We start from the raw sequence: 23109 nt of genomic DNA, 5'->3' as shown, positions 1-23109 counted from the left end.
GTGCAGGGTGATATATAAGGATCTAGCTTTAGTTTTCTACATGTAGTTAACCAATTTTGCCAGCACCATTTACTGAAGAGGCTGTCTTTCTTCAGTGTAGAATTTATATCTGGAATGAAGGCAGGATTAGTGATTGAGTCTGCTATTACTCAGCTTTAAAGACAACAAGTTTCTTGCCTATCTTCCACAAAAGATACAATTGGTTGTATTATTCTTAAGGAGAATAGTAATTATTATACTAGCAAGCTATTATCATTAATAATACTTTGAATTTTAAATTTAAGCATAACTGAAACAAAGATTAAAAATGAATTGTCTTCAGTCAATTAGTTTAAGATATGCATAGCTGAAGTTCTGTGGGGAGAGAAATAATTATCTAAAAAAAGGAAATTTTTTCCCAAATTTAATTTTTAAAAGGCATTAATAGTATTCAAGTGAAGGTTTGGAGGGATGGTACAGAACTCAAGGGAAAAAAATGGGTGAAAATGTGTAGCAGTGGAATTCACTGGACTTTGATGAAAGTGAACTATACAACTTGTGGGTGAAGATGGGAGGGAGGTACTGCGAGAGAATGAGGAACAGAAGACACTGTACAAGAGGAAATGCACTCATTGCCTGACTTGGATAATTTTAATCTCCATGTACATCATCTCTATAAAAACAATAAGGTAAATTATAAAAAAAATACACAGACTCAAGAAACTCAGTCAGCATTCCACAGGATAAATTCAAGCAGAGCAAACTCTATAACAAGTTGTAGCAGAGAAACAGAAAGCTGACATAAAGGCTTAAGAGGAAATACATTGCATACATTTGCTGATTTCCTATTAGAAATAATAGAGGACAGAAGCAAATTGAATGACATTTCTAAAGGGCCTGAAGATTCCATAAAAAATAAAATGCCTAGAACCACAAGTACTGCCACATATCATGAACAAATAGCACCAAATTTTAGATTTTATGTTGGCAAGTATTATTATCTTTATTGCCAATGTCGTTCTTTAAGGTGTTAGGGATGACTGAATGAATGTGACATCTTTTTCTCAGTATCTAAAAGGATAATTAAAAGGGTTGCTTTCTGATACAAAAAAAAAAATGCAATCTCTGAGTGATGGCAGGCCACCAGGGCATGGTAGTTACTCTATTGACACTGCTCTTAATGAGCTAATTAGACAAATGCCCTTAATATATCTGTATGAAATTTGCAACTCAGCTGGTTATTTGAGCCATGAGTTTAGAATCTCCACTTTGATTAGGTGCACAGTTTGTAATATATTTTGCAAATATTTGACCTCAATGGAAAACAGAAAAGTAAGTGAATTTGCAATTCTGATTATTTAATTTGTATGCAATATGACTTTTAAATCTATGAATTAATTCTTGGCTCTTTATTATCATTGTTTCTTATGATCTGTGAATTATCTATGTTTTATTAAAGGAACATATTATTCTAGTAGAATATTTAAAACCATGCTTATTGATATACTTTTAAAAATACCTTTCTCAGGGCTGGGAAGGTGGCTCAGTGGTAGAGCATTTGCCTTGCATGCATGAGGCCCTGGGTTTGATTGCTCAGCACCACATAAGCAGAAAAAAAAAAAGCCAGAAGTGGCACTGTGGCTCAAGTGGTAGAGCGTGAGCCTTGAGCTGAAGAGCTGAGGGACAGCACCCAGGCCCAGAGTTCAGACCCAGGACCGGACCCAAAAAAAAAAAAAAATATATATATATATATATATGTACACCTTTCTCTAAAATTCATCGATTAGTTTTCCTTCTTTGTTTTCCAGTTGAAGTAACAGTTTTCTAAAATGCTGAAGTGGCACATTTTTTCCCTCCATTGGCACACTCTCTTTTTTGTGTGGTCTTTGCATGCAGCAAACTTTCTAGCAAAACTAGGACAGTAACTGTCTAAGATTCTCTCTATAACCATAGGAGATTAATACCTAATATTTCTTCAAAATCAAATAGGAAGTTCCTTCCTTTGGGGAATGCCTTCCTGTATAATTTATTCTTATCTTTGTTTACTTATTAGGGCAATGTAACGGGAATAGTCAAAACTCTAGGCTCTGAATTCAGCTTAGGAATTATGGCCCCACCACACTCACTCTGTATGCTCTGGGAATGCTGCTTCATCGCTTGTGTCCCTGTGTTCTCATCAAAATAAGAAATAGATGGTTCTAGCAAATAGGTTAATCAAATCTTTAGTGCCTTAGAATCTTTACAAAAGTCTAATTCAAAATATTTAGTAGATATGAAATGACTAAGTGCTAACAGAGTCTCCATACTTATGTTATTCTACTTAGCATATGCTTCACATATTAGGAGTTCTTTCTATTAATAATGGTGCATGAATGAGTTTAATATAGTAGCTTCTTGCTTCTGAAGTATTTTGTAAAATAATCTATATTGAGTACGTAAGATATGACTTGATTAATATTTATTGAATAGAGAAAAAGATAGGTGAATAGTGGATGAAATTCAATATTGAATGTCATCCTATAAAAGAAAATGGATGTGTGGTTTTACTTGTAAACACTGTCTTGGCAAACATTAATGATTAGCTACATCTGAAAACACATGTATTTAAATATCAAATGGGAAGGGGACCATCAAAAGTTCTTGAGAAGGAACTAGGCTGTGCAGATGTTGGCCTTTCTCTTAAAACTAATTGCATAAGGCTCTGTGGGGATTAGAGTGAATGGAAATGCACCTGGTTTTACATTGGATGATCAAAGAGTAAGTGCATTTTGCAATTGAACATTTTGCTAAACCTAATTGGAATTCCATCTTCCCCATTTATCAGCTGAGGTAAAGTGAACATGTTATTGACTGCCTTTAAGTCTCCTAATTTGTTAAATTTGACTAATAGTTGGTTTAAGGTTTAAGTGAAACCATGCATGAAAAGCTTTTAGAACTGGATCTGGCATATGGCATATGATCAGTAACAACTTATTTATGCGATAGAAATAAGATCGATTGGAGAAAAACGTCAATTACGGAACATATTTTGAAACATTTTATTTTTTAAAACAGGAATGTATATTAAATTTCCTATTTTAGATGCATATACATGTAAAAAAGTTGAGGAAATGATATACTATATTTACAGATTTTGCAATTCTCAATTTTTTATTGTTATCTTACACTCATTAATTTGGTAGCATTTGAAATTTTCTTTCTTTATTTTTTGGTGACATGCATGAATATTTTTGGAGGGATGGGTGTCAGTTGTGAGGCTTGAACTCAGGGCCTAGGCACTGCCCCTGAATGCTTTTGCTCAAGGCTAGCCCTCTACCGCTTTGAGCCACAGATCCTTTTCCGTCTTGGCAACATTTTTAAACCAAGTATTTTAAGGAGGCTTTCCAAAGCATTCCCTTTTATATTTTATAGAAGTGATTCACTTCATCAATTCATATGGTTAATCAAATTACCTAACTATAGCCACAGGGGACAAAGCTAATAAAAAAAAAAAAGGAGATAAGTTTCTAAGGTAAAAAAATCTTAGTGCTACAATCACTTGGTAATCCATGTGACTGTAGGAATTTAGATATATTCTTTTAACAAAGCACTTTGCACCTAGTTCTAGAAGTTTCTTGATCACCCTCCCCTCTAGACAATGAGCGCCTCAGCATTAAGTGCTTGTCTTCTTTGTGAATTCACCCGCTATGCATAGTTGGTACTAACTACGCAAAATCGAGGATTCCAAGCCATGTAGAAAAGTAGAAGAAAATAAGTTTGCTTAGCTCAAGAGAATAAAAACAAGGTGGCTGTGTGAGTTGAAGTCAAAACTCCTCCTTTTGAAGTAGCCCAACTTGGCTTTTAATTCAGCATTTGCAATTAAACAGCTTTATGTCTCCCAATGATTGCTTCATTCTTGGAGGTCTTAGTTTACTCCCTATAAATTTAGAGAGGTAGAACAGATGATCTGTTGTGAGTTAGCTGTACCTATTTGAAGGCCCCGTGCCTATTCATGTACACAGATAACCCCACTTGCTCTTCTTTCCTTCAGAAACAGAGCTGGGATTAGTGGCAGAATTTATAACATCACAGCTTTTCAATCAATACAGAAAAAAAAGTTTTAATGGGTTCACTTTATTTGCAAAGTATATAAGTAAAGGCTAGATGATATTTATGGACCTAGTGTAGAGGCTCGATTACATTAACTCCGAGGTCTCTTTCAAATATAATATTATTTGAGTATCTAGATGAAGGAACCAACCAACCAAACAAACACCAACAACAAAAAAAAAAAGCACATGGTTTTTCTACAACTGTTCTGACAAATCTTTCCTCTCCTTTATGTATATGCACTGCTCTACTAGGAGAAATTTTAAATTTACTTTCCTCCTTTTCAAACTAACCACAAGGCCCTGTTTTGAGACCCTGAGTTTTCCGAGAAGCCACAATTATGTCGTTTTATTCTGGTAGGCTGGAAACAAATTCAACTGCTTTTGTGAACTATATTCTGAAACTTTCCATAGTAACACCTACTTGCCAATGTCAATGTCACGAAATGCTGCCATCTAGTGAATCAGGAAAAGTCAAGGTCAAAGACACTGAAGTCTCACTGAGTATTCCAAAGGCTATTAGACTAACCAGGAATCCAAGAGTAGCTTCAAGCTGCATCTCTCCTTTTCTGGGCACTTGCTAAAAATCAGGTCTCTGTTATTGCTCCTTTATAAGTAGTCCACAATCACCTGGAAGATTCTGAGGACACAAACGAACTTTACAACCTTGGCGAGGGGGAAGATGGGAAGAGATGGGAAGGAGAAACAAAGGAGGAGGCAACAATGCTTGATAAGAAATGTACTCATTACCTTGCCCATGTAATTGTAACCCCTCTGTATAGTATTTTCACAATTGAAAAAAAGAAAGAACTAAGAGGAGAGAAACAATAAACTGTTCAATCACAGCTGCTACTATGTTCAGAAGTTATTTCATTTTTTGATATAAGCTCATTATCTTTAAAAGTTACTGTTAACAGATGTTGTTAGTTCTAAAAAGCAAATGAACTACCCATTTAAAAGCCAGGAAATCTGTTTTATTGTTATCTATATTTGTAAAACTTGCAGAAAAACGGCCTGTCCTTAGATTTTAATCAGGATAAGGCATAAGCTTATCCAGCAGTTGCTGCTAAAAATTCTAATTAATTGAAGAATTTGGTAAGGATACAATCTATGTATTTTAATTGTTTTCAGTTAAAACATATTTGCTATAGACATACATGGTTTTATTTGTTGATAACCAAAAAAGCATTATCACCAATTCATGGTAGTATTTTTCTATACAAGGCTCTATTATCACCCTTGAACTTGTAGACTACAGTCCAAATGTTATAGTTGGTCATATTTATTTCATTGTTTCATAATAGAATACATTGTCATTGAAATTTTCTTCTTTCAAAAGTGTAGGTTCAAATTTTATTAATTATTAAATGCTGTGACCAAAGCTAGCACAGGAATGTTCCTTAAAATTTAACTGACTTAAAATTATTAACAATAATGGATGTTGTCAAAATCTCTACCTTCATAGCAAGAAGAATAAATTTTATTTCATTTGGCTTATATTAACAATACCAAGCAACACTTTTAAGTTTTACTAATTTAATTTCTTCTTAAAAGCCTCAGAAGATCCTCATGCTTCTCAAAGTAAATAGGTTAGTGAAAAAAAAAAAGATAACTTACAAGATAGGAGTAATATGATTGCCTAACTTTATGCTTAACAATAACTTGAAACACAGGAAAGTAATTACTTGTAAATTAAGGATGATTTTTAATTTGGCCATGTGCGAAAACGTGATAATGCAACAGTCATACACCCACTTTACACATTAAAATTAATTGATAGAATCAATACTTCATTAAATCAACAAGTGCAGATGCATGAGCACAAATTAAAAGTAATAATTTTCAAGTGTTTACACTGTGCTAGTGGTTTTGATTACTCTTGTTTTGGCATTAGTGTGCAAGTGGTTAAAATAAAAGAAATATAAGTGCTTTCAACATTCATGTTGGCATACTTTATTTGGAACAACACTTAGGAAAGAAGCTAGGACTTTTTGTAGCACATAAGCTTTTGGTTTATTTATTATTTTGAACAACATTCGTGTTGGCATACTTTATTCAGAACACTTAAGAAAGAAGCTAAGGACTCTTTCTAACCTATCAGCTTTTAGTTTTATTGAAATGCACATCTTATCAGTTTCTTAATACAAGCAGTTATCAATAGTGATAATCACTATGGCATTGACTAAAAACTTAAAATAGAACTGAAATCGAATAATATATGTTACATTTGGAGATGAGTACTAGATAAGATCTAGTGTAAAAAATAAAAGTATTTTCATACCTTTCTTTTAAAATTTTTCTGAGGATTTAAAAAAAAAATTTTGCGCAAAAGATCTCAAGAACAGCACCCAGACCCTGAATTAAGGTCCACAACTGACAAAAAATGTGTTACTACTAATGTTAGAAGTAGTGCATATTTGTAATATGTTCTAGAGTTCTTCAGAATGGAACATAGTCCACAGACTAAGAGACAGAATAGAACAACAGAAGCAAAGTTTTTGGGTTCATATCCTGGCTCACTGGTCATTAAATCAAGTCACTTACCTTTTTCAATGTTTATATTATTGTTTTTAAATTTTATAAGACGTTATCATATTTGTAAGGCATAAAATTAGTTGAATATGATTGTGGTTTTAGCATATAGTAAATAATAAACAACAGTCATCATTGCTCACCAAAAATTGATCAACTTATTTAATATTCATTTACTAGAGGGTGAGCTCTAAAATCTCTACACTGTTCAACATCAAGCTGGACAATACAGTGTACTTGGTTACTCACCCAAGGCCCATTCTTTACTGATTACTATAGGGATCAAGTGAAAACTCATCATAAGTAAAAGCAATAGGTAGCTTAGATTTCCTTGATAAAATAGCCTTTGTGAAACTGAAGAATTGAAAGAAAAGTACTTTATACAACTTGATAGACTTGTATTAGCTAGGAGGTTTTGGAATTTAGCACTTGTGTGGAAGTATTTCATCTGGAGAATCCTTACCCATACATATTTGAGTTGTGTTCGTTTACTTTGTTTTTTTTTTGTAAAATATCATTTCAAATGTGGAAGGAGAGGGTGAAATGCAACCAGTATGCAAATTGGCCACTCATTGAGGGGAGTTTAGTATCTTAGATATATTTGAACTCAAATTCCCTCTAGTTCAGTCAGATGGACATACTGCAAGTCCTATTAAAATAAAGCATCATACAAGAAACTGTAGATAAGATAAATAATAATTTTGAAATCTTTTGAGATAACATGTTCATGAAGAAATTGCTAGCAACAAAGCTACTGATAGTTAATTGGGTTATTTATTCAGTCAACAAATTTCAGTGAGTGTCTAAAATTTTCTGGGCACAGGTGGAAAACAGAGTGGTAATTTGGGTAGTGTCTGTTACATTTTTACTCTAAGCACAAGAGTCAAAAATGGAGACAGACATTGCATTGCAGGGTCACAATACTATAGATCTACATTAATAACATCTGTGTCATTCTATGACCTCTATTCCAGTGGCCTCCATTCCTTGTAGATCTGTATCAGTTCCTGTTTGCTCCTCCCAGGGTATTAAGTGGATCTTTGATCATATCTATGAATTCATCTGACTTCACTTTTCTTTTCTTTTTCTCTCTCTTAAAGCACTCATTCTTGGAAGAAAGATTTTTTTATATTACTATTTGCAGTTCTTTTTCCTTTCTTTCTTTTTCTTGTTTTTTTCTCTATTGTTACTGTTTTTGATGTCTGTACCCTTTGTCTGGTATATAAGTTTATCTGATTTGGGGAGGAGAAGGGGAAGTACAGAAATAGTGGGATAAAGGGTGAACCAATTCAGCAGTGAAACCCACTAGACATGTTGAAATGAACCATACAACTTGGGGGGAGGGAGGTCAGGAGAGGAAAACCAGGGAGAGAATGGGGAAGGGATGAAACTGTTCAAAAGGAAATGTACTCATTATTTGACTTATATAAATATAATACCTCTATAATTACCTTTATAATAAAAGTTTAAAAATCTAAAAACATAACAAAGCACTTATTCTTCACACCACCTGGAATAGCATAGACCTTATTGTATGTGTATGTCTCCCATCCTCTCCAATGCACTTATCAAAATACTTGATAGTCCTTTGGAGAGTGAAAAATTTCCAAAAAAGTGATTCAACCAAACCTTCATTAAATCTCCATCTTCCAACAGCTGTCTGAGTATATCCACAACCTTAAGTTTCCAAACCTACATCTCCAAAACATGTGAGCTAATTATGTCAATTGTTGAGTTATATTCACAGTTTCTGAACATTTGGAATTGTGCTGTGAATGCTAGTACAGCTGTAAATGTATAGACATTATTAATTACGTATCAATTTATTCACAAATAGAACACTGAGAGATCTTTTACAGGATAAGAAACTTAAAACGTAAGCTATTAGTGGAACTGGAAGATATTCACTAAAAGATGACAAAAATTAAGAGTCTTGAATCCAGACCTGTAAGTTATTCATGTCTTCTATACAGTGAATCTAGTTGTGATGAAAAATGATCGTATTTAGGAAACATTGGGAAATAAAACAGAAGATGATAGGTGATGTGACAGTAATCCAGCGTTTTGGTAGGTTTGATAGCTCATTTTATATTCTAGTATTTTATCTTACTTTAGACATGAATAATGCCTAAGGTTGATGTAAATATAAACGTTTTGCAGCTAGAAAGAATGCTTGCATTTGACTCATTACAATCTTGAAAGGAAAGAAAAAAACAAATGGTCAATCTTTGGATACTGCTGCTTACATCTTATGGTGACTTTTCATGCATTAGCATAATTAATTCTCATGGTGGCATTATGAGATAACTACTAGCCTCCTTGATCATCTCACTCTGATAAAAACTGATACTTGGAGAAACTAAAAAAAATTACTTCAAGGTCATCATTTGAAGGTCACACAGCTTTTAAATGGTAGAACCAAGATTTCTATCAACATTTGTACTATACAGTGGTTGCAATATAAAAAAAAATTTATTTATATGACGTCTGAGGAAACAGACCCTTCAAGATTGAGTGATGAATCTTAAAAGTCCGCTTACTATTTATCATGTAAAATACAGTACACCTTAAGCAGTCACTAACAATGTTCAAATATATAACAATTTTGTGAAACGTAAACTAGAGTGACAGTACAAGATTAAAGCCAAACACACGTTATAAGCTTTGACAAGTGGACATGTGAGATACAATAGATCATTGCAATGATTAAGGAATTTCATCTAAAAAGATTTTTACTCACAGTAAAGTAGATTTTATGGCAAAACAAAGGTAACTTACTTCAATAGTTGTATAGTTCTTAACATTTGTCACACATAGTACCACAAAAAAGCCTCTATTATTCAGTGGTAGTTTTAAACATCTCTTTTAACTTACCTGAAATAACATGATAACTCTCGAAGTATTGCTTAACCACATTCCCAGACTTATTTTTTTCAGGACATATTGCTCACTATATAACTATAAAGGGTGTATTCACTATGGCTTGGATTTATGAAGTGGTAGAGTGCCTGTCTAGCATGCATGAAATTCTGGGTTCAATTCCACAGTACCACATAAACAGAAAATGCTGTAGCTCAAATGGTAGAGTGCTAGCATTGAGTTAAAAGCTCAGAGACAGTGCCCAGGCCCTGAGCTCAAGCCCCAGGATTGGCAAAGGAAAGAAAGGAAGGAAGGAAGGAAGGAAGGAAGGAAGGAAGGAAGGAAGGAAGGAAGGAAGGAGGGAGGGAGGGAGGGAGAGAGGGAAGGAAGGAAAGAAAGAAAGAAAGAAGGAAGGAAGGAAGGAAGGAAGGAAGGAAGGAAGGAAGGAAGGAAGGAAGGAAGGTAGGAAGGAAGGAGGGAAGGAGGGAAGGAGGGAAGGAGGGAGGGAGGGAGGGAGGGAGGGAGAGAGGGAAGGAAGGAAAGAAAGAAAGAAAGAAAGAAAGAAAGAAAAAGAAGGAAAGAAAGAGGAAGGAAAGAGACGAAAAGAGAAGAGAAAAGAAGTCCTTGTGTAATTATTTCAACTACATCAACCTCATTCTGTCCTAGGATCCAAGTTGAATCTAGATTTTCCAATTATTTCTTCTACTAAGAGCCCTGTAAGGGTTATCCAATGAGGTAGTGAAGTCAGATATCTGCTGACAAAAGACTAATTTGAATTGTAATATGCTTATAAGTGAATTTAGGGATTTAGGGCTAGCCATTGAGATGTACAACAGACTACAAATGCCTATTGATGCTCTGTTTTGCTTTTCAAAGTGGTTTATAAAAAAGATATGACAAACAGGGACTGTGGCGGAAGCAGAGAAAGCCTGATATTGGAGTGGAATGTGCTTGTTGAATCATGAGCAGAGAGAAAAATGAGAGAAAGAATATCCCCAAAGTAGGTTTTAATGAGTGATCTATGACTATAGTAATAGCAAAATACAAAAAGGGAAAAATTGTACTTTATTATCACACAACATTTTCCAACCACACCAAATGCATGTATGTATATATGTACACACACATGCACACACATGCACACATACACACACACACAGCAAACAGCAAGCATTATTTTTTAAAAAAATGAAGAGATACTAAACCAATTCTCTTACTGCTCCTTAAAACTTTTGAAGGCTCACATTCCACTGGCACTAATACAAGGATCAAACACCTTAATACCTCTGGCACTTCATGAGCTTTTCTTTGCCTTCAATTCCTCCTAATCCCACTCATCCCATTGCCATAATGATTCGGTTGTTGTACCTTTCTACAACCCCTCCCCCACCCCTACCTTCCTCTGCCTAGCATTCCTTATTGCATCCTTTCTTCTGGCCAGTGATCAGGTGTAACTTAGCTGTCAGCTTGTCAGACCATATGTTTGCTACTGTATCAAAACAACTGAGATAATTAACTTATAAGTGAAAAGGTTTATTTTTTATTGTGAAAATACTTTATAGAGAGGTTACAATTACATGGGCAAGATAATGAGTACATTTCTTATCAAGCATTGTAGCCTCCTCCTTTGTTTACCCTTCCTATCCCTTCCCATCCTCCCCGCCCCCCACCCACCAAAGTTGTAAAGTTGGTTTTTAACATAACGACTTGTACATCTCATTGTTGCAATGGGTCCACCTGTATCCCTATTTAAACAATTTGTTTTTCCCCTTCCCCTCCACAAATTATACCGACAGTTTTGGATATTTCAGTTCATAAAAGCTTTTTGCTTTGGACATCTAATAGAGGTGTCAAATAGAATAGGAGGAAACATGACAGAGCAAAGCTAGTCAACTCATAGCCAAGACCAAGACCCCACAATCCAAAGCATATATTCCATGTATTTGACAGTCATTTCACCCTGATTTGAGCTCTTTTAGGACAGTTACTATGTCTTCTTCATATTTACATTTCCCTGTGTCAGTGTTATGAGTTGAATTACATGAGGTACACAATGATGTTGAAGTCTTTGCAGGGCATCAGTGGTTCAGGCTTGTAATTCTAGCTACTCAGTAGTCTGAATTGGATGCTTTTTATGAATAAATGAATGAAGTATTTCACCTCCGCAGCTTTTTCTGCACATATTAATATTAAAATAAGCTCATGGGTAAAATAATCAGTGAAACTTAATTCAGTAATTAATTTTACAAATTAGCTTTAGAGCATCTACGCTGTTCCTTATAGTCCTGGCGCGCATACTTTAACGTGTTCTACCAACATGGTGACTGTCCAGTGAGGAGGAAGGAAAGAGTCCTCAGACAGATCTCCTAGTTAGGGCTTATGTACCATAGAAGTTGTTCATAACAGAAACCTGTTCTGGTTAGTTGATTGATGTCCCTGTCATATCAGCTACTAAACGTTCCAAATAACAACTCTTTCTATAAAGAACTATATTCTAATTCAATGTAAAAAATGATATATCATTACAAATGAGTGGGAATGGGAATATAGTTCAATGGTAGAGTACTTTGGTAGCAAGTGCAAGGATCTGGGTTCAATTTTTAGCACACCTTCATGCACACACACACACACACACACACACACAGAGGTAAGCGCCAGTGATTCACAACTATAGTTCTAGCTACTCAGCAGGATGATCTGAAGATCACAGTTTGAACCCAACCAGACAAATCCAAGAGACTCTTTTCTCCAGTTAACCAAGAGGAAAACTGTATAATTGGAGATATGGCCCAAGTTGGTTAATTCAAGTGCCACACTTGAATCAAAAAGCCAAGTAAGAGCATGAGACCCTGAATTCCAGCTTTATTTAAAAAAAAAAAAAGCACTCAAAAAATAAAAATAAAAAAGCACTCAAAAGTAAGAGACATAAAGCATTATGTATAGTCTGGGGGGGGAGGGTGTTTTAATTTGAAGAATAATATTAGGGAGGACTTTGCAAGGAGTATGTTACTAGAAAAATCTCTGTAGATGGAAATGGGTCAAGTCCCACCTAGTTACCTTCCAGGTGTTTCAGCCTGCTTTCCTGGACAACTCTGGAAGCTGGGAAATCTTCATTATGCTTCAGTATATAAGGGAGCTTTGAATCTTTTAAATAATCAATGTTGCTCTTATGACTGTGTGATCTACAATCTGGATGCCACTAAGACTGAGCAGTATTCTGGCTTGATTTAAATGACTTTATTTGCCATTGATATTTTTACTCAGGTTATTTGTATGTGTGCGCGCTGGTCCTGGGCCTTGGACTCAGGGCCTGGCCCCTGACCTTAAGCTTTTATGCTTAAGGCTAGTGCTCCACTACTTGAGCCACAGTTCCACTTCTGGTTTTATATGGTGCTTAATTGGAGTTGGAGTGGAGTTGACTTTTTTTTAGTGTTTAGTTGTATAAAAGAGTTGCTATTTAACAAAGCAGTTTGTAATAAAATATATCTTGATCAATGTCACTCCTTTCAACATTTTCACCTCTTCTCCCACCTTTTTTCTCACTCTTAATTTCGTAAGGTACACATGGGATTCTTGACTGCATTTGCCCCTCCTCTCCTCTTCATTCATCTTACCCTTATCCCATCACTTTTGAAAATCTCCCTCTTTATTTTCTGAACTTTGACTTTGCCTTTCTAAGAAATTAAACGATTTGAGTTCTCCCTTGAATCTACCATATTTCAATTAATACATGTGTATGCATTTGCTTACAACAAATATATTTCCTTCCCGGACTTGCTTTGAACTGTGATCTTCAGATCCCAGCCTCTAGAGAAGCTAAGTTTACAGGCTTCAGCCACCAGCATCTGGCTTACTTAAGTTAGTTTTTTTTAATTATTGATATTCACTTTATTGTTATTATAAGGGTCATGTACAAGGGATTACAATTACATCAGTCAGGTAAAGAGTATATTTCCCTTTATACAATGTCTTCTGTTTCCTCATTCTCTGTCAGTCCCTCCCTCCCAACTCCACCCAGGAGTTATATAGTTCACTTTCATCAATGTTCAGTGAGCTCCACTGCTGTACTTTTCAACCTTTTTCCCTCAAGTTCTGTACCCTTCCCCAAACCTCCCAAAGACAAGCATGTGAATACAGTACACATAAAGAAAAAAAAGACAGAATCATGAAAAAATAAGAGAGATCTCTTGTTTCCATATCTTAGAGTTCATTTAAATATGTATATTATTTTATGTAAATATAAAGAGGCACATAGACATTGTTTCTTTGTGTTTCTCTCCTAAGAGCATCCTCTTTCAATCTCACCGTGTGTGGATATCTAGGTAATGTTTTAATTTGGGAAGGTTGGAGTGAATTTCATTTAGGATGTAATGAATTAGACTATCCATCAGTAAGAGATTAACTGTGTTTGCATATGAAAAATGTTCAAAATTAAATATATTGATTTTGTTCCCTTTGAGCAAAGGAAATAAAGTACACATATCTTTATTATCATGTCTTGCTTGACATATGCAGTATAATATTATTGAATGATTATTGCACATCAAAACTGAGCCCATTATGGTCTATTTATCTAAGATTATATATTTTGGCTAAAAAGAGATCAGTGTATATAAAAGGTTAATTCATAGGTTGATTCAATCTTACTGTTTATATTTTCGGTGCTGTTGAAATTGCTGGAGAAAAAATTCTAAAGAAATGCCAACATCAATTTATATGTTTCACATCCAAACTAGACAACCACAAAGGATTTTTATTATAGTAAAATTTATATATTTTCTGATCAGTTAGGTCTTTTATTCAACTTAACACTATTTCAAAAGTTCTGTACTTTTTCAAATTTTTGACCTCACTACTTTCTTGGATATAAGCAATCCTTTCTTAATTATAAAAGCAGAGTAAACATGAAAATTTCCTCCCTGTCCAATCACTGAACCTAGTACTCACCTTAACTCTCTTCTCTCTGTTGTTTTCTAATTCCGTGAAGAATTTGGCCTTATATGTCTCTTCATGCATTCATTTATCTCACATTATTTACTGGTACATTATCTAGGACTAAAGACACTTTAGCAAATATAGCAGATGAGCTTCCTTTCTTCTTGGAGCCTCTGCTCTGCATGAAATGACTTATTCCTGTTACCTGAATTATTTTTCACTTCTGAAATAAGCCATGTTATCTCTCAACTCTGGGACCTTGAGTCTGTGTTTCTACTGCAAGAATAGTTTTTTTTTTCCTATTCCCTTCTTGTCCTGGCTCATTTTCATCACCAGGTATCAAACTGGATTTCATGACCTGCAGGAAACTTATGACACCACCCCAATTGCACATTCCTTAGACACTGTTCCTATTCTTCCTATACTTATCCTTAGTCTCCACCAGAAAATAACCTACCTGAGAACCACCATAACTCAATGATGTTACCACATAATTCAGAGTGATACTTGGAATATCATCAGTGTTTCTTGGATTTGTTAAATGAATGCAGAAAATGCTGATAGAGAACACTACTTCTACCTAAGTGCAACTTAGAAGCAAGCTTGCAAATGTTAAGCTGAATACTAATTAGGTGATATTGTAAAAACAAAAAGTGGTAAAGGCATTTAACATACAGGAAACTAATACAGCAACAACAAAAGCCATCCTGGAAAAAATAACTTGGTTGTAGAGAAATAGAAATAAAGGCAATATGTATAATTCCTGTAAAAATGAGAAGTAATAGACCATTTCAAGCAAAAAAAAAAACAACCCAGAGTAATAAATGTAGAATTTTAGGGGAAAATAACCAAGAAAATATTCACAGAATTGACTGGAGAAATACACATAGAACGACTGAATCAGAATATGTAGTCACAAGACTCCAACAAGTTAGGTATATTTAGTTAAGTTCCATCTGTGATGCCAAGTGAGATTTAATCTCTCAAATACAAATCAAAGATCACTTTTGGTATTTTTAAGCAGTCTTCTTTCTAAAAGCAAAGAAATATCAAATAGTCTTTTATTAGGGTAGACCAGACCCACAAGGGAATTTTTGCTGTTGTTCCTGCTTTTGAACTGATGCCTGTGCACATTCAGATGCTAAGCTGCGTGTGTGCATAGATATTTGCTAAGACAGGGCCAGCCAGAAGTTTAGGGTAGAACCTGTGCTTCATTCAATAAACACATAGACAGAGAATGTGCAGAATGCCACTCGTTCTTCCCATTAAGCAATAAACATCTTCCCTGGCAGATCCTAAATGAACTCTGACAGAACCAATTTGCCTGATAATATTGAATTATTTGAAAAAGCCCCAGAGTGCTCCCCCCTGCAAAAGAAAAAAGAAAAGAAAAAAGGAAAAAAGGAACTTGAAGCAAGTTATTGAATGGTTATAAGACATCAAGGGACTCCATTCTTCACACCTCCCTGCCCCCCTGCTCCCGAATGTCATATGACATTTTTAAGCATTTTGGTTCTTATTCTGAGTTCCAAGCACAGTATCTCTCTACACTGCCAAGATTTCTGCTTCAGCTCCTGCCTCTCAGTCACACCTCCCTCTCAGTGGAGGCGGGTGACACGAGGGAAGGATGAACCGTGATCTACTCATTGACTTCTCTTTATAGAACAAGGGAAAGATTCTGTGTGTGGGGTGGGGGAAAGGACAATTAAAGGCTTTAACAAAGGTTAGACATTCTCAAACCAAAGTTTGCGTCTCCTATATTAATATGAAGAAGTATGATTAGGGATATACCTGAAAGATGAAATGGTCAAATGCTGGTTTACACAACAGATGTAATCCCAAAATTCTACATGCACTTCCCATACTTGCCAAACACATCAATTTTAATTAGGTTTTAAAAAGTGACATGTATTAGCCTTTTGCCACAGTCCTGAATTATCTACTGACTTGTCACTTTATTTTTTTTTCTTTCAGCTTTCTACATATGCAATGCACACATAGGAACCATCTGTCTTATTCAATAACCATATTAAGAATGTGTAATAGAGATGGGCACTAGTGGCTTATGACTATAATCTTAGCTACTTGGTATGTAGACTGAGGTATGAAGATTGCAGTTATAAGCCAACCCAGAAAGGAAAGTTCATGAGACTCTTATATGCAACTAACCAGCAAAAAGCCAGAAATGAAGTTGAGAAGCTATGGGACACGTAGTAAACCACTAGCCTTAAACAAAAAAGCTCAAGAACAATGCCTAGGCCCTGTCATAAAGCCCCAGGACAAGCAGGTGCATGTGGACACACACACAGATATGCACACACACAAATGTAAGAGGTAGTCATTGGTGAGACCTATCAACTTCTTACTATAGCATATAGCATATAGATACACTTATTCTTTTACCACAGCTAAGGAAACTGAAGTGGAAATCTCACCAGTTGGTTGCTGGAAGCATCAAAAGTGGCACTGGTTGTGCTGAAGCTTGTCTGCTCTGCAGTAGGCACACTGACACCCTGTGCAGACTGAGGGTGGAGAACTACAGAAGTTCTCCAAAAGCAGTCCCGTGCCTCAAAAACTCCTAGGTCCAAATGAGAGCACCCCATTTCGTGCCTCTCATTCATTTCGTGCCCACCAACTTGATCATTAGCATGAGGATTTTTCAAAGACCTATGCCTTTCCACCCCCTTGTCTAATCATTTGTTCATTCTTTCATAAAACACATATTATGAGGCAAATAGGTGTCTGTCCCTTCCCAGGGTGTAAAATAGAGTAAAATCTCTCACATTCTGGAGACATGACATAGTCCCAGCTCAGCTGCTTGGAGGATCCCTTGATCCCAAGGTTCCAAAAATCAGCTTAGGCAACAAAGTGAGATTTTTTTTTGTCTGAAAGACAAAAAAAGGATGACTTCTAGTGTATGTTTCATGGTAGAGAAATTGAAAAGTAGAACAAGAGAAGGGAGTGAGGGATTGGATCTGAAAAAAATACACTGTGTGGGGTGGGGGCAGGGAGGGTTGGGGAGAATCAGGCTCTGGCTCCTGGAGAAATTGAGAGTTGAGCAATGCTCTGAATGAAAAGTATTTCTACCAGCAGGAACCAAGCAAAGGCCCTACAGGAGGAGCATGCCTAGAGTGTTCTGGAAATTTCAAGGCTGAAATTGTGTCTAGAATAGAATGAAGAAAAAAAATTAACTAGTAAGAGGAGGTAGAGGACAGGACATTGGTTTTGGAACACCTAGGTCCTTTGATGTGGACCGCCTTGCTGTTGCATTAACAAAGTGTCCACAAGGAAGTCTCAGTATATCTTGATTTGATCATACTGCTCTATGATGGTAGGGAAAATTTGCCTTGTAGAGTAGTCCTCCAAAACTCAGTAGCATTGTCTGCTTTAAAATACTGCTTCCGCCAGGTTCATGTTCATTGAAACGCACTCAGGAATTATTGTTTCTAAACTGTTTCTACATAACACTATGGAAAGCTCCATCATTAAATTTACCTTGACCACATTGATAGATACTGCCTATATAATATTAATAGAATTTGCTCAACAGATATTAACTTAATGAAGGAATATGTGAGTAAGTCAATGATGAATGAGGAAAGATTGGATATTATGCCAGAGATGGATACTTGCACCTGTAAATAAACTTGTGTTCTGAATGATATAACCTATACATTTACTTACTATGTTGAATTGCATATGGTTTGCTAGGTAATGAGTACATTTCTTATCCAGCATTGTTGCCCCTTCCTTTGTTTTCCCCCTATGATCATGTGTTTTTAATGGATGTATATTACTATCAAAGTGAGAGAAAATATTAGCTCTTCTTTTTCAAAGACATTCTCTGAAATTGCCTGGCTTCACCTTCAACAGTCAATAGTTGAAAAGAAGTACATAAACCTAATCTCAAAATAAAGTGTTACTTTTTGGTTGATATATTTATGCCTGTGGTATCCATAGTGATTTTGTTGTCTTGGTGCAATCTTCAACTTCAAATGTCAACTACGTACTTATTCTCTTTGTTGGACTTAATCTTCTTTATGGTGGCAATTTGTTTCCACAGCTATCCTGTAACTAAGATTGCCTGTGGCATTTATTGCTGGCCTAGTAGATATAAATTAGAATTGCTGGGTTTGTGTTTAACCTTTTCTTTACAGAGTTTGGAATGACTTCTGGGGTGTTAAAATGCAATAGATTGATTCTAGGATGTGGCTATGAAACTTTTGCTAAAGTACTTTTTAGTCTTTTCTATATGTATCCAATAAAGTAGTTTATAAGACATGAGGTAGCTCAGAGGAAGAGCCACTGGGGTAACATATGTTTATGTTCTGGTCATCTTTTGCTTAGTAAATGAAAAAATAATTTAAATCCTACACAAGCAAATACATTCATGCTCCCATGAGATGGCAAAGCATCAATAAAGAATAATTACCCTCTTCAGAAGAAAATTAGATAACATTTATTTTAATTATCCTATCAGTTAAATCCATTTCCAGTTATTTTAACAATTAGTATAGTTAATTTAACAAATTTATTGCACTGCTAATATAGTTCCAAAAGTGGTACTTTGTAATTTTTGTGTTATCATTTTTCCATTAATCATTTATGCTCTCTGAAGACCATATAAGCCTATACAATATTAATTCAACTAAAGTATAATGAAAAAGAGTTCATGTTTGTTGAAATGTTATTCATTATTAGGTATCAAATTTTTGTGACAACTTTAAAAGTTGATAAGATGTGCTGTAGACTGTTTCAACATTTAGAATGATTTTGTATTTTTCCATTCTTTATATTAAAAACGTTAAGAAAATAATTGCTAAATGTTAAAAAAATGTTACCTATCTCTTCTTTAGATTGGATGCATAGTTGGTTCTGTTGTATTGCTTTGTGTGTCTATGGATGTGTTCGTGTGTGTGTGTGTGTGTGTGTGTGTGTGCGCGCGCGCGCACCAGTATTTGAGCTTGAATTCAAGGCTTTTTCACCCATGGCTCGTGCTCTACCCCTTGAGCCACACATCCAATTCTGCTTTTTGCTGGTTAAGTCTCACAGTCTTTTCTAGCTGAGGAAACTTAAACCATGATCCTCAGATCTTAGCCTCCTGATTATAGCCATGAGCTCCATGTGCCCAGCTGATTCTTGCTTTTGCCACCAGTCTTACCATCAGTTAATAACAATAAGTGCTTGAAACATGGCAAGGTGACCAGAGAAGAAAACATTAAAAACAAATATCTGGCTTCTTTTCCTTATCTTTCGCTGAAATTATGACATAAATATCCAATATATCCTCATGGCTCTTGTCTCAGAATTTTTGTGATTTCCTAACTACGGTATTTTTCATCTTGCAGTGTCAAGTATCCAGGTCTGTGTTCAAGCGATTGAGAAATTTCTGCTAGCTATGCTAGAATAATAGCAACCATAGACTCAGCAAGAGCAGTACTGTGCCTGTGGTTTTTGGACTCCCCTAGGATCCCTTTGTACTCTTACCCTGATCCCTGTTATGGCCATCCATCCATCATAAGCCAATTGGTTGAAGAAGAGCAATAGCCAGGTGCATGATCTTGAAATAAAATGAAACTAAAATTCACACAGGTTTGGCCAAAAAAAAGAAAAATTGTCTCATTAGCAAACAACAAGCCTTCAAATACTGGAAAAACAAAATAGACTGAAATAGAATCATTAATGTCATCTATTACTATTATAAAATATTTAGTGATCCATTACTTTGCATAAACTGTTGAAATGTGTCTCATTTCATTCATTGAACATTTTCTGTTCCTTTCCCACAGGCTTAGGCTTCAGTATTGCAGGAGGCGTGGGGAACCAGCACATTCCTGGCGACAATAGTATTTATGTAACAAAAATTATAGATGGTGGAGCTGCACAAAAGGATGGGAGGTTACAAGTAGGAGACAGACTTCTGATGGTGAGTTCTTCTCCAGTACACACGCAACTCTCTGTGTATGTGTGTGTGGATAAAGTTCTTATTTTCTACTATGTGGCCATCTTAATCAGCCCCCACTGCTACCACAAAATACCATATACTGGGTAGCTTACACAACTGAAGTTCATTTTTTCACCATTCTGAAGGCTAAGAAGGCAAAGGTTGCAATCTATTATATTTAGGATGATGAGTCTCCTGGTTTAAGAAAGACCATCTTCTGGCCTTTCCAGTGTACTTGTGTTGACAGAGCAGGATCTCTCTCTTTCTGTTCCTGTAAGTCCAGTGGTCCCATAGGAGTAGAGTGTCACCTGTAACATTTAATTTCCAATGTCTCCTAAAGAGCCTGTTCCAAATATCATCACACTGAGGATGGGGGGAGGGGCTGATATGGCATTCAAAGGGGCACATCCATCCATAGCAGTCGCGTTAAGTGGAAATAGGAAGAGACAAAAGATTTCAAGGGAAGAGATCTCAAAAAAATGTCTGGATTTGTTGATATTTTCAAAATGGAAATCTATACTATCACCAGTTTTCCTAGATGCACATCGCATGGAAATGAGAGATTATCCTTCTAATCAAAATCATCTCCTGTCAGTGAGAGCAACTACTATTTCTAGACTGATGTAGTTTAACATGGCAAAAGGAACATTCTAGGATTTATTGATTATGTGTATCCATGGTCTTTTGTTCAGTCTACATAGACACAGACCCTGTGCAAAGAGATCCCTTTTTTCTACTCTTTCCTCAGACAGGGTCAAAGCTGTTCACTGGCTTCCATGGACTTCAGGGGCTTAGGCAATGGCTGATATGAACACCCAGGTCCTCTGACTAAGTCATGGATAAACTAAAGTAAAATCAAAGCAATCAAAAATATAAAAATATTTTGAAACTACATTGATAAAATTACTTTATTTCCATGATCTATGATATGCTGAATTTACAGAGTAATAATCATATGTAGAAAATTCACAAGAGATAGATCAATAAACAGAGCTATATTTGTGTCATCAAGGAATAATTATGCCATTGGAAGAAGTATTTGGGAGGATTGAGCTATACAGAAAAGCAATTTCTGGGATATTTTCAAGTTTCAGAAGTTGAACCCCAGAGGTTTATATTTATTATGTCTAGCTATGATATTTCTCTAAATTCTAGAAAGCTTGTCTGTAATACTAGTAGTCTAATTTCATAATTATTAATGATCTTGGTATTATCTAAAGACTTATAATCTTGATAACTAAAATTTATTTAGTATTTACTCTGTCCCACATACAGTTTGAAATGCTTTTTGTAATATAACATGTATTTCCTACAATAGTGTATTTCAGACAAGAAAAATGAAATAGAGACTTGCTAACTTGCTCATGGTTGCTGGGTTAATAAATAGAAAGAATTGGATTTCCAACCAAGGCTTTTGCTGGGTTAATAAATAGAAAGAATTGGATTTCCAACCAAGGCTTTTGGCTTCCATCCATTCTTGATTTTTTTTTTAAATGCCAGTACTGGAGCTTGAACTCGAATCGGTGCTGGCCCTTGGTGGTTTTGCTCAAGGCTAGCTCTCTACCACTTGAGCCACAACTCCATTTCTGACTTTTTAGTGGTTGATTGGAAACAAGAATCTCAGGGACTTTTCTGCCTTGGTTATCTTTGAACCTTGATCTCCAGATTGCAACCACCTCAGCAGATAGGATTACAGACATGAGCCACTGACACTTGGCTTGCTTATTTTCTTGAATTAACCAGTTCTTTCTTTTGTTCACTATTCAGTTACTTATTAATTACATTAACTAGTATGCAAATATCTACCAGCTATATTTCAGATGATAGTGATTATTCAGAAAGAAACTCTTCCATGAAACAATTCTGGTAAAAACAATAGCAATAATGACCAGTTAACATGGAAAAATAAAGTTGAAACTTAGATTTCTTTATCACTTGAAGTCATTGCCATTTCTTATAATGGGGAAATTCTGAAATTTTGATTTGTTCTCTTGATGTAAAATTCAATTCTTATGGTGTTATATGAAAAATTGCTATTGGGGTGGGAGACCTGAATAACTTCTTTCAAAAATATATACTTTGTTGCCTGAAATGTTGAGTGAGGAATGAAATAAACTGTGGTAACCATCTACATTGTGCCACATTGAAATATGAGGAAGAAAATTTTATTTTCAAGTAATAATTGCATTGTATAGCAATTGGTGTCACCTTGCACACATTCTTCTGTAAGTGTTTGGTTGTAGACAACAGATCTGGCTTTTTTTCAGCTGCTGCTATTATTAAATCATGCTAAATGTTTATGCTGATTTCTTGAAGTTGTTTAAATTGTTGTTTTATTTTCAAATTCTTTATTTAAAAAAAAACTCCATACAAATAGTTCTTCCAAAGGATTTTTCAAGCACCATGCTACTTTTCCATTATAATTTGCTTCATATTCATTCTAGATATAATTATTTCAAAAATAGATGTGACATAACTCTTAACTGTTGTGAGTTTTAAGGCATAGGTTTTTTTAAGAACCTTTCAAAATAATAGTTCTCTTCTTGCTTATATAAGAAAAACATAATTAGTATTTCCAAGGCAACTAGCAAGCTGAATCTGGAAATGAAAGAAAATATTCATTTTGTGATATTCTGAAAGAAAAATGTTCTTGACAGTGAATAAAACTACAGACAGAAATCAGTGAAGCTACCCAAATGGACCAATTATCTTGCTTCAACCCAAAAAATATTTGTTTGTGCTCCCTGGCCAGTTTTAACACCCCCTTTTCTC

General features: G+C 35.3%; 1 protein-coding gene across 7 annotated transcripts in view; it reads left to right on the top strand.

Moving 5' to 3' along the window:
* Dlg2 (discs, large homolog 2 (Drosophila)) overlaps window positions 1–23109 on the top strand; it is a 1447312-nt gene that overhangs the window by 904131 nt on the left and 520072 nt on the right. For all 7 annotated transcript variants that reach the window (XM_013013991.1, XM_013013986.1, XM_013013988.1 and 4 more), the window contains one exon: window positions 20183–20319. In XM_013013991.1, coding sequence (XP_012869445.1) covers window positions 20183–20319 — 137 coding nt within the window. The remainder of the gene's footprint in view (window positions 1–20182; window positions 20320–23109) is intronic.

Source organism: Dipodomys ordii, unplaced genomic scaffold (genome assembly GCF_000151885.1).
Source record: "Dipodomys ordii isolate 6190 unplaced genomic scaffold, Dord_2.0 Scaffold22, whole genome shotgun sequence".
Classification (NCBI taxonomy): domain Eukaryota; kingdom Metazoa; phylum Chordata; class Mammalia; order Rodentia; family Heteromyidae; genus Dipodomys; species Dipodomys ordii.
The sequence above is the reverse complement of the archived record's forward strand: the minus strand, read 5'-3'. Positions and strand labels throughout refer to the sequence as shown.